General features: G+C 41.9%; 1 protein-coding gene across 3 annotated transcripts in view; it reads right to left on the reverse strand.

Annotated features, from left to right (window-relative positions):
• RPTOR (regulatory associated protein of MTOR complex 1) overlaps positions 1–18,277 on the reverse strand; it is a 290,490-nt gene that overhangs the window by 179,330 nt on the left and 92,883 nt on the right. For all 3 annotated transcript variants that reach the window (XM_075071909.1, XM_032797289.2, XM_032797288.2), the window contains exon 4: positions 10,560–10,718. In XM_075071909.1, coding sequence (XP_074928010.1) covers positions 10,560–10,718 — 159 coding nt within the window. The remainder of the gene's footprint in view (positions 1–10,559; positions 10,719–18,277) is intronic.

Below are 18,277 nucleotides of genomic sequence, written 5' to 3' on the forward strand. Positions count from 1 at the left end.
GGAATGGTTTGTTTGTCAAGCTGCAGAGAAAAATTAAAGCACTGCAAGCTTTCAAAGGCCTGCCCAGAGTAATGCCGCATTTTATCACACTGCAGCGAACCATTTGATGCTGCAGCTGGAGAGAAAGGAGGAAAGATTATACCAACTGTAACCGTTTTCTGCCCCAGACAGGTATCACTGTAAAACTCTCAACCTCTACAAATTACAGAGCCGAATGCTTTTCTGAAGCGTGAGCAATCCTAGTAAAAGTGAGGGTAGAGTGGGCACCTTCCTACATTCTACCCTGAATTCCCTAACGCAGGACAGAACAGACAGAGGGGGCACATCATGGTTGTCTTTTTTTTCCTTCTGAACACATAAAAGACCAGGTTTTCATTCTAAATAAACAAACAGAGATGGGTTTCAGATTATTTATTTATTACGATCCTCTTTATCTGTCAGGCTAGATTAAACATCAAAAAACTAGGCTTGCTTCACAAGGCTGCCCTGAAAGATTAAGCTAACCACAGAGGCACTTATGCCACAGCAAGCGCAACATGACAAGAGTTATGAAAAATTTAACTCACAGAAAATGTGTGTGTAGGGGAAGGCAGGTTTGTTTTTTAAACAGCAAGTCAATTTAACTATTAGCTTTTTCAGTGTCTTATCCAAATTGTGCCACATTTTCGTTTCACATCAGTTCCCTGTGGAATTTGAACTCTGTTTAACTAAAGAAAGCCACTGAGATTTGGCTTTGTAGCTGAAGTGAATCAGGTTGAAATAATACTTCCTGAAGGCTTTATCCTTTTTAATCTACATATCAGAATATATAATGCTTAATCTCTCTTAAATAAAGCACTGCCATACAATGATGGATTCTTAGAGTCACACGGACCCATTGCAAGTTCTGTTGTCTCTTGGTGAAGGATAAATAGATAATTTGCAGATTGCCTGGCAGGGAGTTGCAATACTACAGTTAGAGAAAGGGCAGAACTGGAATAGCATTATCCAGTGTATCCCAGGGACACACACAACAGTATGCCAATCCAACTGCCAGTGACTGTACCAACCAGCTGGATTTCAATCAACTACAGAAGAGGACCATTGGGAGATCTTATTTTTCAGAAACAGACTGGGTAATTTAGTACATAAAATTGGTATTTTCCTTACAACTTAACAGCTTCAATCTACCCAGAGCATCAGATGTTTGGGAGCAGAGGACTAGGGTAACTTTAAAAGTATCTATTTTAGAGTAATGTATGTGCCTACATTTTGTGGGAGGGGCTTTGCATCTAATCTGTACTTAGTGTGATGTTTTTGGAAATCTGTCTTTACAATTTATGAATGCTGGTTAATATTGCAAAGTTGTCATTATAAACTGATGTATTTTTGAATGCCTCTGTCTGTATGTGAATTCTGCCTTTGCTGACATGAGCTGTATCAAGTCCTCCTAGTCCAGATAGAATGGAGGGTAATTAGAACTCAATGAAACACCTTGAACAATGGGTGAGCTTCAGCCTAAAAAAACCATTTCTCACCTATTCCCCTGCAGGGGTGAGTGGAAGAGTGAAAAATTCCCAAAAACTGGGGGGAAAAAAGAAGCCAGGTAACTAAACAAGAGAGTCTATAAAAGGACCCAAAGAGGGTAAGGGGAAGGAGACAGACACACACAGGAAAAGTTCAGGCAGAAGGAAGGAAGGGCACAGACTGGACATGGTGAGAAGAAGCAATCTCACCTAAGGCGGCGGCTTCGTGTTTCAAATCACAAGCCATGCATTGGAATAGAAGGACTCTAGATGGGATCAAAGGACCCTGATCCCAGCCCAATGAATGCCCTGTACTAGATGAGGAAATTGAGGCAGAGAAATGTGTGTAGGGTTTATTATTTTTGGACAGATCTGTGTATTTCTCGTGTAATTAATAGGGCTGTCAAGCTATTAAAAATTAATTGCAATTAATCGCACTGTTAAACATTAATAGAATACCATTTATTTAAATATTTTTGGATGTCTTCTACATTTTCAAATACACTGATATCAATTACAACACAGAATACGAAGTGTACAGTGATCACTTTATATTTATTTTTGATTACAAGTATTTGCACTGTAAAAAACAAAAGAAAGTATTTTTCAATTCACCTAATACAAATACTGTAGTGCAACTGCTTTATCATGAAAGTTGAATTTACAAATGTAGAATTATGTACAAAAAAACCTGTATTCAAAAATAAAACACAGTAAAATTTTAGAAGCTGCAAGTCCACTCAGTCCTACTTCTTGTTCAGCCAATCGCTCAGACGAACAAGTTTGTTTACATTTGCTGCCTGCTTCTTGTTTACAATATCACCTGAAAGTGAGAACAGGCATTCACAAGGCACAGTTGTAACTGGCATTGGAAGATATTTACATGCCAGATGCATTAAAGAATCATATGTCCCTTCATTCTTCAACCTCCATTCCAGGGGACATGGGTGCTGATGATGGGTTCTGCTCAATAACAATCCAAACCAGTACGGACCGACGCACATTAATTTTCATTATCTGAGTGAGATGCCATCAGCAGAAGATTGTTTTTCGTTTTTGGTGGTTCAGGTTCTGTAGTTTCCACATCAGAGTGTTGCTCTTTTAAAGACTTTTGTTTAGCATATCTGGCAGGTAAATACCTTGCAATGCTGGCTACAAAAGTGCCAAGCAAATGCCTGTTCTCACTTTCTGGTGACACTGTAAATAAGAAGAGGGCAGCATTATCTCCTGTAAATGTAAACTAACTTGTTTGTCTCTTAGTGATTGGCTGAAAATGAAGTAAGACTGAGGGCACTTGTAGGCTCTGAAGTTTTAAATTGTTTTGTTTTTGACTGCAGTTATGTAACAAAAAAGCCCTACATCTGTAAGTTGCATTTTCACAACAGAGATTGCACTACAGTACTTGTATGAGGTGAACTGAAAAATACTATTTCTTTTGTTTATCATTTTTACAGTGCAAATATTTATAATAAAAATATGCACTTTGATTTCAGTTAAACACAATACAATATAAATGAAAATGTAAAAAAATCCAAAATATTTTATAAATTTCAATTGGTATTCTATTGTTTAACAGCGTGATTAGAACTGCGATTAATCGTGATCAATTTTTAAAATCATGATTGTTTTGAGTTAATCGCATGAGTTAACTGTGATTAATCAACAGCCCTAGTAATTAAGTGAAAAGAAAACCTGTGCATTACATGCCACACCTACCGTGGCCCCTCGAAGATGGAAACCAGAGCTCACACCTTTGGGTGGAGTTCTGGGAGAAGATGTGTTTAAGCGACAGGGGGTATCTGAGGAGCGTCAGCCCTGGTTCCAATGAATGAATTGCATGGTTTAAGCTCTCAGGAAGGGATGTTACATAAAGGATCTGCACCCTGAGTATGCTCCTAGGCATCTAAGACATGCTTTCCTGCTATTAAAATGAAGTCTCCAAGGAAATGGGGTATTCTGGCAAAAAATTTAAGGTCCAGGAAGCACCAGTTCATTATTTAGCATCTTACCAGAATCTACCCACTGATAAACAACAAAAAGACCAAAGAAATCTGTGAGGTTAGAAGGGGAGATACAGAGCACAGTTAAAGCCTGAAAGTACGTACTGACAGAACCAAGAAGTGGTGTATTTTATCAGATTATTGTCTGTCTATCTCCTTCCCCACTGGCAGCTTTCCAATTCTGTCAGGCTTTCAGGTTCCCGCAATTTTTCCCCCATTTTATATCGTCCTCCTCCCTCCCCCAGCTTAAGGCCTCAATCTCACTCTTCTCCTTGGCAAGAGAGAAAGGCAGGGCTTCTCTAATAAGCTTCCTGGAAAGGGCTTCTAGCTAGGAATATAAAGGCATTCCATCAAACATCTCACAGGTTGCAACACCCTCCCACTTCTCAGGATCTCAGACTCCACAGCAAGAATCCAGGAGTCAAACTTTGATCTCCCATATGGCAAAGCAGAGTGCTAGCCCATCACAGTATGTCTACAGTGCAGTGTAAGTGCAGGGCCATAAGCACAGACTAGTGGTTCAAATCATCATGCAGACCTGGGATGACCAACCATGGGTCCAGAGCTTTTGAAAGAAGCTACATTTTTGGAGCTTTGTGAGCAACTTGCTCTGACCCTCCAGCATAAAGAGACAAGCATGAAGCCACCCTTGCTGGTCCAGAAGCGGGTTTCTATAGCTGTCAGGAAACTGGTTATCCCAGGGTGCTACAAGTCCATTGCACCAGTTTGATGTTGGAAAGCTGACTGTGGGTAAAGTGGTGGCAGAGGTTTCTGAGGCAATCAGGTATGTGGTTTACTCCACAGTGGTGGGCATAAACGTTATTCCTGAAGTAATTGCTTGTTTTGAGAGAATGGGGTTTCCAAGCTGTGGTGGTGCCACTAATTGGACTCGTGCCCATTGTCTGCCTTCCTTAGGGAGCATGAGTACAAATACTGCAAAAGGCACTGCTCCATTGTTATGCTGCCCCTCGTGAGCCACAGAGGGTGATTTATGAACATTTCCCAGACTGCATTGGAAAAAATCAGGTTTTTTTGTCGATTGGGAGCGTACATACATGGACAGGCTAGGACACTATTCCCACCAAATGACATTGTCATAAACTGAGTTATTGTCCCCACTTTATTCTGGGGGACCCCACATACTCACTTTTGCCTTGGCTTATGAAACTGTACCCTGATTTCAGACACGCTGGCAACAGACGGTTTAATTACTTTCTCAGGATATGTAGAACGCTTGCTGAATGTGCATTTAGCAGACAGAAATCCCAGTGGCGCTATTTACAGACCTGTTTGGATCATCAATGGTGTCCGTATCACTGTGGCTTGCTGTGCTCTTCACAATCTTTGTGAAGCCAGAAGTGAGCCATTTCCCCCTGAATGAACCTATGACACTGAGGGGCCACTGAATCAGTACACTCTGGCAGAAAGTCCATCTGCCACAGCTGGAAGTGGATGCACCTGGGCAACATAGTCAAGGATATTTTGCGCTCCCACCTTATCGACTTGAATGGCCCAATGGAAAAAGGGGAATAGTACTTTATGAATGTGCTTGTGGGAACAGGATGGGAGGGAGGGCTCATTGATTGCGTGGTTTCAGTGCCTGAGGAAGAGTGGGGAGTTTAGTGCCATGCAATATACTTATGAATGACATGACCACTTATGACAGAGGGGGTGGAGGTTATTCATAGTATGGATTGATGTAAGGAAGTGATTGAAGTAGGAACTGCTATAGATAATTTGCTGAGAGAGAGTCTTTGCACTCTAATTCTTAATGATCCCTGATTATGTGTCTATCTTTATTACTTTGAATACAGATTGCATGATGTGAAGCAGTGAGAGCAATAAACATTCCTGATGAAATAAAAAGCTTTATTTATAAACATGTATTAGAAAAGTACAATATTCATCCATTCTCAGCCAGGCCAGCCCCAATTACCATACCAAAACACCAGTAACGAAAAAATCTTACAGGGGAAAAAAAAACAACAACAAAATGCATATAGACAGTACAAACACTGAAACCATGTGGAAGGGTACGTCTATACTACCTGCCGGATCGGTGGGTGGTGTTCAATGTATCAGGGATCGATTTATCACATCTCATCTAAACACGATAAATCAATCCCCGAATTGACACCCATACTCCACCTCAGCAGGAGGAGTAAGCGGAGTCGATGGGGGGAGTCACGGAGGTCAACTTGCCGCAGTGAGTTGAACTACGATACTTCGACTTCAGCTACGCAAATAGCATAGCTGAAGTTGCGCATCTTAGTTTGAACCCCCCCGCTAGTGTAGCCCAGGCCGAAGACAGAAACCCCCTACCATGGCATGTCCCCTGGCAACCCATTTCTCCTTTTCCTTCTTTCCCCATCTGCCATGCAGTTGGCACTGTAGGAAGTGGGGTGGAGGCATCCACAGGGGCGAGGGTCAATATGGAGGGCTGCATGGGGCAAGGTTCCTGTCCAGCTACTCATGGGGCCCAACTGCATGTACCACTAAGCCTTGGGAGTCTTCCAAGCTGCTTCTGGACTGCAGCACAGAGTAGGTAGCATGCAGGGAACTCAGGTTGTGGTGGGGGTGATGCAGCAGGAGCCACTACTCTTGCAGTCATTAGTGGCATGAGTCGCTCAAACAGTTGTTTCTGCTGAGCTCGGTCTTCCTCCCTCGGCTGCCATTCCTGTTCCATGAACTATAAAGCAAGTTCCTGCTCCTGTGCTGAAACCCTGTCCTCAAGATGTACAGCCATCCTGAGCCTTTCCTCCAGCCTCTTGCCATGCCTTTCCTCTAGCCACAAATCCCTCTGTCTTTGATACAGTATCTGCTTGTTGTCCCTCTCCAGAACTTCAACCACAAGTTCATCATGGAAACACTTCCTCTTGGAATAGTCCATGAAGATCCGTTGGCCCAGGCTTCTGCTGCAATGTGGGCTAGCTGTGGAGATGCTGCAATCAGTAGAAGTCAAGAGGCCTGGAACAGGACAAGACACAGCAGGTTATTGTCTCAAATAGCTCAGTGCAGGAGCACAGAAAAAGTCCTGCTGGAATTTGAAAGATATAAAATGATACTTTCACAAACAGAACTTCAATATATTGTGAGAGGGATGCTTCAGACCACAGAAGGTCCTGGACACAGCCTAATTAATTGCCATAAAAGATGTCCAGACACAATTGTTAGTTAAAAATGCAAAGCTGTTTTTATTTTAGAAAATTGCAGAACTACTTGGGTTTTTGCAGAGGGGAGACATCAGCGGCTATGCAACAAAAGCTTTTTCTATCAGTGCAGTCCTTCCATATTCTGGAGGATATAATAGTTCTTCTGGTGCCTGACTGGCAAAGGGAGAAGTTATTCCAAGCTGCCAGTGGGAAACCTGCAGTTTATATACTTTATTCAAACATATAGTAACTGAACAGTACTTCAGTGAGGGGGACAGGCCAGTCAGCTACTGAGGTGTCCCTGGAAAATATGTCCTTCCCCAAAACATGACTACCTATCTGGAGTTCCTGCTTCAGGAAATGTTTGCAGCTATCAGCATCCAGGACTGGGTCAGAATTCATGAGAAAAATCAACAGGAAGCTGCATTAGCTTCCACACGGCTTACTCTGTCATGACTGCATGCAAACACACAGGACTCCACTCCATAGACTTCTTCCCCCTAGCACATTTCTGGACAAAGTTTCCAACCCCAGTCATATTTGGGACAAATGATTTTGTCACCTGTGGACTGCAGGGACTACCCTTTAACTGAAATGGACCAGATTTGTAAAACTGAGCACATTTCCACCTCCCTCACACCCACACAGTTTCTAATGACTTGACAGACCGGTGAGTGGTTACAGAGTGGCATACTTACAGGCATGGCAATGGAAGGTTATTGCTTTTAAGAAACAGGAATGGCCCTACCAAAAATCCTGTGCTTTTCCAGTAACAATACACATTAAAGATGTTCTTTCCCGTTTGCATTTCCCAATCGTCACTTTGAACACCACGTGGTAGGGAGAGAGGGGAAGGGGATGCCAAGGCACTGACATACAATGCACCATTAGCTTATACACGTTGCGAGTAAGGGCTTCTCATAACCTTTACTTTGATTCAGAAGGTAGAAATCCCTCCCATTACTGTATTAACAAACACTGACATGGAGCCAGAAACTTACCAGGCTCAGGGGGTGGCTTCTATCGCTCCTCAGTGGGTGGTTTCTCTGGGGAACATCAAATGGCTCCTTCAAGTGTAGGCCCAGAATGTGCTGTTGCTGCTCCTGCTCCAAAGCTGCTTTGGGACCGGTTCCAGCAACAGAGTGAGTCCACTGTCCTCCCTCGGTGCCTGCTGCTGGCTCCCATCAGTCCCCATGCTGGATTCTGAAGCGAGTAGGGGACCAGCTGACCAAGCTGCCACCACCACCACCACCACCGGCTCCATGCTGGTCACAATGCCCAGCAGCTGGTCAAACTCCTCATAAAACTGGCATGTCATTGGCGAGTTGCCTGAGGAGTGGTTCTGGTCCCTGGTTTTCCGATACCCACTTTTGAGCCGCTTCATCTGTTCCCTGCACTGGCCACCAGTCTGGTAAATGTGCAAAGCTGCCAGCTTCTTCGCTATTTGTGTATGCGTAGTCATTCCTAGTACTCTCACTAAAGTCCAGAGTTTTGCTGGCCTTGCACCAGAGATTTACCAAAATCGGGCTGTGCTCCCATGACCATGAAGCAACGTGCTTTGCAAAAGGCATCTGCTGTTCAGTCTCCACTGCAAACACAGAAGGCTCTCTGATGGTGCATTTGCAGCTGAGTGGTCAGAAGACACTGGAAGGGTTAACGTTGACTCACTGAGCTGCTGCTGTACACCAAGGGAAATTGCTCCTGTTTTCGCTGGAGTCGACTGGAGATTCTTGGAATAAAAGGACAAAGGAAGTTGGCCCATGGGACTGTGGGACACTTTTGGTGGACTTCCAGGACCCAAGCTGGGGAGTGGGGAGGGGGGGCTATGTCTTGACTGCAAAGCAATAGGGCTTGAACCCTTGGTCACAGCTGGACTGGGGCTCGGATCCTCCAGCCTGGTTGGGTCCTAGGACCATAGGTCCAAGCCCGAGTCTGAGAGATTTGTGTATAGACAGAAAGAGATTTTGGGCTCTAGTCTGATCCCAGGTTTACATTGCAGTTTAGACGTACCCTAAGTCAATGGTTCTCAACCGGTGGTATGCAGAGGTCTTCCAAGGGGTACATATTATAGGCCTATTTCAGACCACAGAGAAATGGATACATATGTTAGTGTGATTTTAAAAGATCAATAGTATGTTTCAGCCCATCTGCTATTTCAACTACACGGGGGGGAGTGGGGGGGAGTGAGGGACCCCGGCTCTTGTTGCTGAGGACACCTTCTGAGCAGGGTCCTTCCTGCCTGGACACCAGACCACCACCACCTGGAGCTGCTGGNGGGGGGGGGGGGGAGGAAGAGGTGCAGGGGGCGGGAAGAGAGGAGGAAAGAGACAGAGACATGTTGAGCCTCATTAGCTTCTACCCGGTCCAAAACTCACATCCTTACAAATGGTATCTAAAAAAATATTGGTTTTCCCTATTTTTATCATATTTTTCCAAAAACTTCCTTTGAATAAGGGAGTGGGAAGAGTCACTTTGCTGCCTTCCCTTCCAAAAGGGAGACGACGTTTGTTGACATATTGTAAAAAGGCTATTAAATTTCAACCTCCTTTATGCAGATCAAATCTTTCTTCCTAAACTGGACTATAAATCAGAAGGGACCCCTCCTCCTAATCACCAGTAGAGTCCTTATCAGATTCCACTAGCTGAGATAGCAAGCAAATTGGCAAACAGTCAGTTCTTAAAAAGGCATTTGGCATAACACAAACTTCACTGAGCAATAATTTGCTTCTCTTGCATGTGTAACACATTCTGCTCAGCATTATTTATCTTATTTATTACTTATTGCCCATTAAGTAAAAAGAAGGTCACCGCGATTTGTTCTTACACCAAATTCAGCTTTCCAATGAGTTGTTTAAAATGGTGGGCTGAATGCTAATCAAGTCTCCAATTTAGATGCATTGGAATAAAATTATATTCCCCTCCTGCCCCAATTCTCTCATATCAGCGCTGGACTCTTTTCCAACTACAAAAAAACAAAAGATGTGAGATGGGTGCAGTGTTGTTCTTGGCACAACACAAATCAAAAACTAAAACAGAAACAAATTATATAAAAATGGGAGCAAGTTCAGCTCTGCAACTTTGAGCTACTGACAGTAAGTCTCTATTGCAACAGTACCAAGACAGTAAATAAACAGGGGAATAAAACTATGTTCTCCATCATTTACCTTTCATAGGTGCTATACACGTGAATTATAAGTATGTTCAACTTAATTAGCCATAATTATGAGCCCGAATGTAACAGAGTAGCAGTTTCTGTATTAATATGTGATACCAGCAGCTGTACAAATACTCAATTATGTCAGTCTTGCTGTCCTCAGTAAAAGTGACAAAGACCTTAATGCAAGAGTTGCCTACTATACTATACTCACTTGCACCATAATACTCTGTACTTTAAAACTGGGATCTGAGACTATTTTATTGTCTCTCATGCGTTGTACTGCCATAGCATGAACAATAGCTATTCAGGGTTACCTGGCATTCTCAACATAAACTCTAACAACTAAGCCAATGACACAAGGAAGGGAAGCCAGCATCTGAGAAGAGCTACATCTTTTGCTCCAAATCTGGCAGGAGCTAGGAGTGCAACTTGACAGAGAAGGTAGAGGGACTTGGATACAGTTGACACCTTTAGTTACTCTGTAATGTCCCCTCTGACTATTTTAAGAGAAGCATAAATGAAGGCTCTGGGAGAGTAAGTGTTTAACACTTCTCAGGGAGAGGGACAAGACGCCTCTTCTGACAAAAGAACTTTGAGAGTGGGTAAGGAAAGAGAATAAATGTCAGTTCTGGAATCAAACATTCATGAAGTCATTTTAATTCCTGAAGATTAATCTGCTCTCCTACAAATAGTAACAGATTTCACTGTGCATGCTCCTTTTTAACCACGCTTCTAGCTGACGCACCTTGTTGAAGACCCAGATCTCCCCGTTTACTGTTGGCCTGGGAACACCATGCCCATTGTAGTGAAAGAGGACCCTCTCTTCCTTGGCATTTCGACGTAGTGATGTACATAGTTTCTTAACTTCGTCCACTGTAGGATCGAGGCTCTGCTTGTACCGGGCCTGGTGATACCAAAAATAAGTTAACAGTTAATTATGTGCACATGCATACTTGAGATGCATAGAAGCATAAACACTTCAATACACAGCAAACAGTATGTATTACATATAACGCTTACTAAACAACCGAATGACAAAACATTTCTGCCACTTTTCTTCTCTCCGCTGTTTGTCCACTTCACCTATCCTGTGCACACCTTAACTCTGATCCATTTCACCCAGGGACTGCTACTGGCATTCCAAATGCCTCAACACTTCAAACAGCTGCTTTTATTTACAGATTTTAAATCAGCCTACCCCAACATTGTTTTCTTTTCCCTATTGACAATTCCCCCCTGAGGCTCAGAATTGACCATATTCAGTCTTGCAGTATTGACACATTTATGGTCAGCTATTTCCGCTACTTTTCAGGGCGAGATATTGGTTCTAACCTTGAAAGGCCCGAAGTATCTGTTTAGAATAGCTATTTTAGGTGACTGTTTAAATGTTTAATTTTTTTCCCCTCCTTTCTGAGCTCTGTTATAGTTGGACTCTTGGTACAAAGGCACTTCTCTTTACTAGTGGATACATACAAAAATAGCCCCAGTAAAAAAAAAGTAACATCTAAAACAGTGGGTTTCAATCATTTTTCACCTCAGAGCTAAAAGCCTCCTGCCATTTCTTGCTGGACCCACCAAAATGCTCTGCAGACACAAAAGGATTGATGGATTGAGCAAGAACCCATAGCTGGTTTGGTGTAGGGGCTTGCTGGGCACTGAGCAGAGATAGCAGGAGGAGTGAAGGGGGGCCCAGTGGGGGCAAGGTGTGCTGATACCCAGGAAAATCCTGGCCAAGAGAGGGGAATTTTTCCCTCCCAAACACAACACTCAACTGGATGGCTACTGCTGGCTCCAGGCTAGGAAGAATGGGGAACTGCGGTGAGGTTTCAGCAGGACTGAACATAGAGGCACAGCAGATATAGGAAAAGGAGAGAGCAAACTGTCTTCTCTCCCTCCACCCATTACTCTTGCAGGGTTGTACTGCTCTTAGGATTGCCACTTGGGTGCAATGCAGACAGTAATGCAGATATCCTTAAAACTCATGATAAAATCTTTATACTTCATTATTCCATCATGTAGTCTCTACATACTGATATAACACAACAACTTTCATGTTGAAAAATCTGTAGCAACATACCAAAGACATTTTGCATAAAAGGAAGAGGGAAATGACTAAGTACTGCACGCAGGGCAGGCTAAGGGCCAAGTACAATACTATAGTAACTGTGTAGACAGATGAGAATGTAAAGAAGGTGTTTTAAGATATGAAAGCTTTTGCCAGAAAAAAATATGCCTCCCGATAAAGGTCAGAAAAATAGCTGGATTGTGGCAATAGTTCAGTCTAAATATAATGAAGCTATATACAATTTCAGTAATAGCGTCACCTTAAACTATGTAGGTTTCTCCATCACCATAGCTCATTAACATAAACAGTTCTGCAAGGTTAGAAATGCTACTGAGTCTCAAAATGAGCTCTCTCCTCCTTTGCACATATGAAGGACTATGCTAGAAGAATGCTAAATTAAGATATAGTCACTTTAAAGGTCAGCTAGTGGCCAGGACATGCCAAAATAGGTTAAATAAGCCCGATGAATTATGGGAAAATAAACTAATGTTTGCACTGTCAGCCAGCACCAGTTAATGATATTTACCAATAACTCAGACAAACTTTTTGAACTATGTCATGTCACAAACTTCTAATCTACTATAAGACTGGAGCGTTTGACGGAGCTGGCTACTTAACTTTTAGCTATTAACATCAGCTATCAAGTTACTCCAGAGTCTGTGCACTTCAGGATTACTGAATGTGCCATATATGCTAAGGACTTTATTATTAAAATTATTCAAGATTTTTATATTAAAATTATACGTCATAGTCTGACACCCACAACTCAGAACACTGAGCAGACTGCACCACAGAGTACATCTTTTCTGACAAACACATTCCAACAGAAACCATGCACCTAAAACCCCACACTGGATACCTGCAACCTGATGTTCATACAGCAATGTTAAATGGGAACCAAAGACACCTAAAGGAGCAGCAGCTTTCACTTTCCTTCTGGGTGATCCTGTTATAACCTTGGATGGTACATCTCAACTACAGCTCAGTCCTAACACAATGTTACATTGTAACACAACATTATAACACGTTACAAACATGAAAATCCCAAAGCATTTCAGCCCATATTGGAGTATAACTTCAGTAAAAATCAATGCTACAAGACCATTCTTACTCAACGACTTGATGAGGGAACTAGAAGTAACCATGACTTTAACAAAGCCACCCACCATAAAAACATGCATCCACTGTATAAAGCCATGTAGATTCCAATGCTTGTGTGTCAAGGGCCATGAAATCTAAGCAAACATGTTCAGCGAATCCTCCATGTGGAAGCTGGATTGCTTGTCAAACTTAAGGTGTATTATTGAGCCAAAGCCTGGTGATAAGAAAATGCCTTTTAATTGCCCTTTGGATAGTCAGAGTCTCTGTCTCTCCCAAACACGCAGAACAGACGTACCCAAGGGACTAGAAATCCGGAATCACAATGGCCTCAAGAACTAAAGCTGCTATATTACAGCAGACAAGAACTGCATATAAGAATAGGACAATCTTGAACAGATATAAAACATTTTTTACCTTCGACTGTGCACCTTAAGTACAGTTTTGCAAGCTACGAAGACAATTAAATCATTTTTTATATATTAAAGGATTTCCATAACCACTCCCAGTACAACATTTTACATTTTTTGTACCTTTAATGAACACAACAGACAGCTAAACAGAACTGTGATAACTTGGTTTTAATGTTTCTCAATTAACACTCAGCATTTCAAGCCAATAAGCAAAAAGAAAGCTTGTAGTGCCTGGTTTCAGCCCTCTAAGGCACAATCCTGAGTGTGCAGCATTCCAGCAGCTGTCACAACAAGGAGGCTAAGGAACAGAGGCCTTGTTCTGTCACACTCAGATGTTCTTTAGGAGTTTCCTCACTAGGCAAAGGGAAGGGAAGACATTAGCCTCAGCACTGGCTTCTTTCTTATTCCTTCTCTCTCCCCATTTACAGTATTATTATGAAGCTGCTGATTTGCAAAACGTGCATCTTAAATCATATTCTGCCTGTTGGCACCTTTACCAGACACTATAACCAGAGCCCTCAAGTAGTGAGTAATTTTTCAATTCCCACTTTTTTTTTTCGAGAACTTACTCATTGAAATACACCTCACGTCCTTTTAGCATAAATATTAAATACAGCTCACAATTCATGAAGGTGAATGCTTAAAACAAAAGCCTGCGGATCTACAGATCTGAGACAAACATATCATTTACACATTTATAAACACAGGGCTGCAAGGGGGAGGGGGCAGGAGTGGGAGCAGAGCCTGTAAATGAGCAGATAAACGCCTACCTGTCAGCCAAGGACTTTTAGCCATCAGTCTACTCAGCTTATTCTGACGCACATTACAACAAGCCAATATCTATTAGTTTTACCCGTGATGAGAAAAATAACCAGTCATTTGTTTTGTGTTTTTAATAAACCTTTAAGATCTTTTTCAGTGATGAGGAGGAGAATCAGGAAAACAACCAACCACAAGGAAAGTCCAGCTTTTTACTATTTCACTGAGGGAGGGAAGAAGTGGCAAAATAAGGGGTGGTAGTGTGAGGGAGTTAACATTCATAATAAGATGATAATTGCACCCATTTCTCTTTCCACTCCAGTCCCCTACTTCACTCCAGTCCCCTACTCTCTGCTGCTGCAAAGTCTGTAGAGGGCAGAGAGTAGGGGACTGGAGTGCAAAGAAGAATATGAAAACACCAGATTTTTTTTGCTCTTAGTTATTGTTAGATTGCCAAAGTGAATTCTCTAAAATACAGTGCACAGTTGTCCGGTATTGGTGACAGCTCAAATCTTGTACAAACAGTAAATAAGGATACAGGAATCCAAAACAAAAATACATATCACTCATCTAACAGAACTGCAGCTTAAAATCTCCTTTCTAACAAACGCTCTCCTGCATTTTGATTGCTTTGTCTCTTAAGACACAGGCATCCCTATCTTTCTATGAAATCATGCATCTATTGTTTGCAATTTTATTCTGTTCTCCATGAAGGAATATTTTAAACTCTGAACAAAGCTCCATTTAGGGAATGATGGAAGGGCTGAGACTGAAGTGTTCTCTGTTCAAGCCCATCCTGTAAAACTGAAATATTTCATAGTGCATGTTCATTTCTATGTAAGCAAAAGAAAATAAAGAGTACCCCTCTGCAACAAAACACATTAAAAGGAGAGCACAACCAATAGTTCTGTAGCCTAGAAGACATAACTGTACTCTGCATGATGGATGTTATCTCCTTTACCAAACCATTAGATTAGAAACAGCAAATTTTGAATGGGTGACAGAAGCTGCAGTTTACATGGAACAGAGTTAATTTCATGAACAAAACTGTGTAAATCTTCTATAAAAACTCCAGTGAAAGGAGCTCTATAAACACTTAGAGATTGCTGACAACAGGTTATCTTTGGGTGGGAACTAAAAGACCATTTTCCTCAGGATGCAGTGTCACCGTGCCTCCATGGGTCACTACTGAGAATACCAAATTCAGGACAAACTGCTGAGAAATAGGGCAAACACACCCCAAAACTGGTGGTTATTTTTCCATAAGATATACCAAACCAGCAATAAAAGTAAACTTCTGTTTCAATACACTGGCTCACAAGAAGTCAGAAATGCAGTCTCCTTAGTTATTCCAGTCTGGAATTCAACACCCAGACACTAGACTTAATGATGAGTAGTTATTTAAAACTAATTTCATCAAACAAAGGGGTTCTTCTGATCCCAAAGGACCAGCCACATACCCAGGTCAATATATAACTTGGATCTTACCCAATAACCATGCTGTTGCCAATCCTTTAGTATCTAAAATCTAAAGGTTTATTTAAAAAAAGAAAGAAAGGTGAGAGTTAAAATTGATTAAAGGAATCAAACACATACAACAATTGCAAAGTTCTTGGATCAGTCTTGTAGCAGTGATGGAATAAACTGCTGGCTTGTTAAGTCCCTGGTTGCTTCTAAATGGGAGCATTAGTTAGAATGCTCCCATTAATATATATTCATAGTCCAGAGGTTTGAGCAGGAAAGAGGCAAAATGGAGATGTTTCCGGGGCCTTTTACAGCTTCTGCCAAGTGAAGGGAAACCCATTGTTCTCACTGAGGAAAATTACAGGTAACAAGATGGTATTTGGAGTCACATGGGCAAGTCACATGTCCATGCATGATTCCGCTTAGTCATAGCAGAAGCCATCACAGGAAAGTCGATTAAGTGTAGATAGGTGTCTTCGATGGCCCATTGTGAATTAAGTGTTCATTGACGAGTCATTTAACTTGAATAGTCTCTTCAAGAAGTGCAGACTGAATATCATGTGGGTATTACATTTGAAATACAAGTACACAGTTAATATTCATAACTTCAGATACAAAAATGATACAAGCATACAAATAGCATAATTATATTCAGCAAATCATAACCTTTCTGTAGATCCCTTACCTGACATATTTTGTACAAGATTTGTTGCAATTATATAACACTGGTAGCAACAATGATCTACATGGTCGGGAGTGGCTCTAGGTATTTTGCCGCCCCAAGCACTGCAGGCAGGCTGCCTTCGGCAGCTTGCCTGCAGGAGGTCCCTGGTCCCACAGATTTGGCAGCACGCCTGCGGGAGGTCCGCCGAAGCCACGGGACCAGAGGACCCTCTGCAGACATGCCACCGAAGGCAACCTGCCTGCCGCTCTCGCGGAGACCAGGAGAGCACCCCCCATGGCTTGCCGCCCCAGGCACGTGCTTGGCATGCTGGTGACTGGAGCTGCCCCCGTACGTGGTCATGTTTTATCTGATAACATTACATGCGGACTCCTATGCCATTGGTCACTTAGCTTTAAACACAAAGTTGTACATGAACACCATATGCAAGTACAATGGTGGCACAAGTGGCCTTGTTATTAGTGGAAAGAAAGATATCATTGGCATATTACTGAGGTGTTGTGGGCACAGTAAGAACTTGCAGAAAAGTCTGTATGAGCTCAGTTTCAATGAGATACTCGAGAGCTCAAGTCACGGGCTTTAAAACTTCCTACAGGCTACCTTCTAAAGTAGGCAGACAATGAAACTCATTGATGAATCTATTGGAAGTAGGATGATATCTCTCATGCTTCCCCCATCAGGGTCTCTTGATTCAGCTCTACATATAATGCTAAAGACATTAGACATATCGAGGTACAGGTCCACACTGCTAATCAAAAGCCACAACTACTCATTCATTATACTGTTTTGTAGAATCTATTTTGTTTTGCACTGAACTATTTACATTTCAGTTTTCACAGCTCTGAGAAACAAAGCAGCACACATCTTTGGTCCCACAGTCGGCCCAGCGCACTTGCTTCACAACTGTAACAACTTTATAGCCTACAAATTTGCAGCTTACAAATTCACAGCCACTACCCTCTTCTCAAAAAGATTTGCCAAGAGCATTGGTATATAAAAATCATAATACCTTTGGTTTTAAGATTAAGTGGACTGAAATGCATCACAATGCACTAACCTTGGACAGTCGTTTCTTCCAGGTAATGGGAGAGTGCACTAAATCTTTCAACAACGCTGACATACTAATTAACCTGCTGTCGAGGAGCGTTCATTGATCCTAGAATTCTACCTCAACTTCTGACTGGAAAGGCATACCTTTTTTTAACTCGGTTTTGTTTTTAGTGTCTTTCTTTTAGCTTTTAAACCTATTTCCTTCTCATCTCTTCCAGATCTTTAGAGTTAGTTTGTCTCTGCACAGGTGTTTTTCATCTCTCTATGCTGCATTTTCCTCTGTCATTATTTTCTTTCTTAGTGCTTTTCCATCACATTACTCTTGCCCAATACATTCTTTCAGGATGTTAGAAAACACTCCCTTGCATCAAAAGCAATTATCTGAAAAGTTTCTATGAGGCTTTAGGTCAGTACCCACTACTCATATAGTAGTTTATATTATTTTTAAAATAAAGTGTCACTAATTATTTTTTTAAGTTTTTGGGCCACTGATTGTTACAGCACAAGACGACCATGCTGGCCTCTCTTATCTTACACTAGTTGTTAACAAGAGGTAATAATAATTTTCTATTACTGTTATTGGGCACTGGCATACCTGTCACAGCTATCAGACAGGACAATCTGGATTTCCATTCCTTTGCAAATGCTATCCAGCTATATCTGTCGTTCCTGGCTGATGCCACAATTTAGCCTTAGAGCTGTCAAAATGCCAAGCTGGAAGGCACTGATAAACAAGTATGAAATTGCTGAAAGTGATGTCTGTTGGCTTTACCGTGTGAAAATGATTTTCGATCACCTTAATGATTCAAGAGCAATAACCCTGGGGAGTCCTGATCTGGACAGTCTTTTGATGATTCTATTTATGCAATCACAGCTACAAGCTTTGCTTATTTATGCAATATTACCTCACTATAATATCCACAATCTCACAC

Source organism: Chelonoidis abingdonii, chromosome 13 (genome assembly GCF_003597395.2).
Source record: "Chelonoidis abingdonii isolate Lonesome George chromosome 13, CheloAbing_2.0, whole genome shotgun sequence".
Lineage (NCBI taxonomy): Eukaryota > Metazoa > Chordata > Testudines > Testudinidae > Chelonoidis > Chelonoidis abingdonii.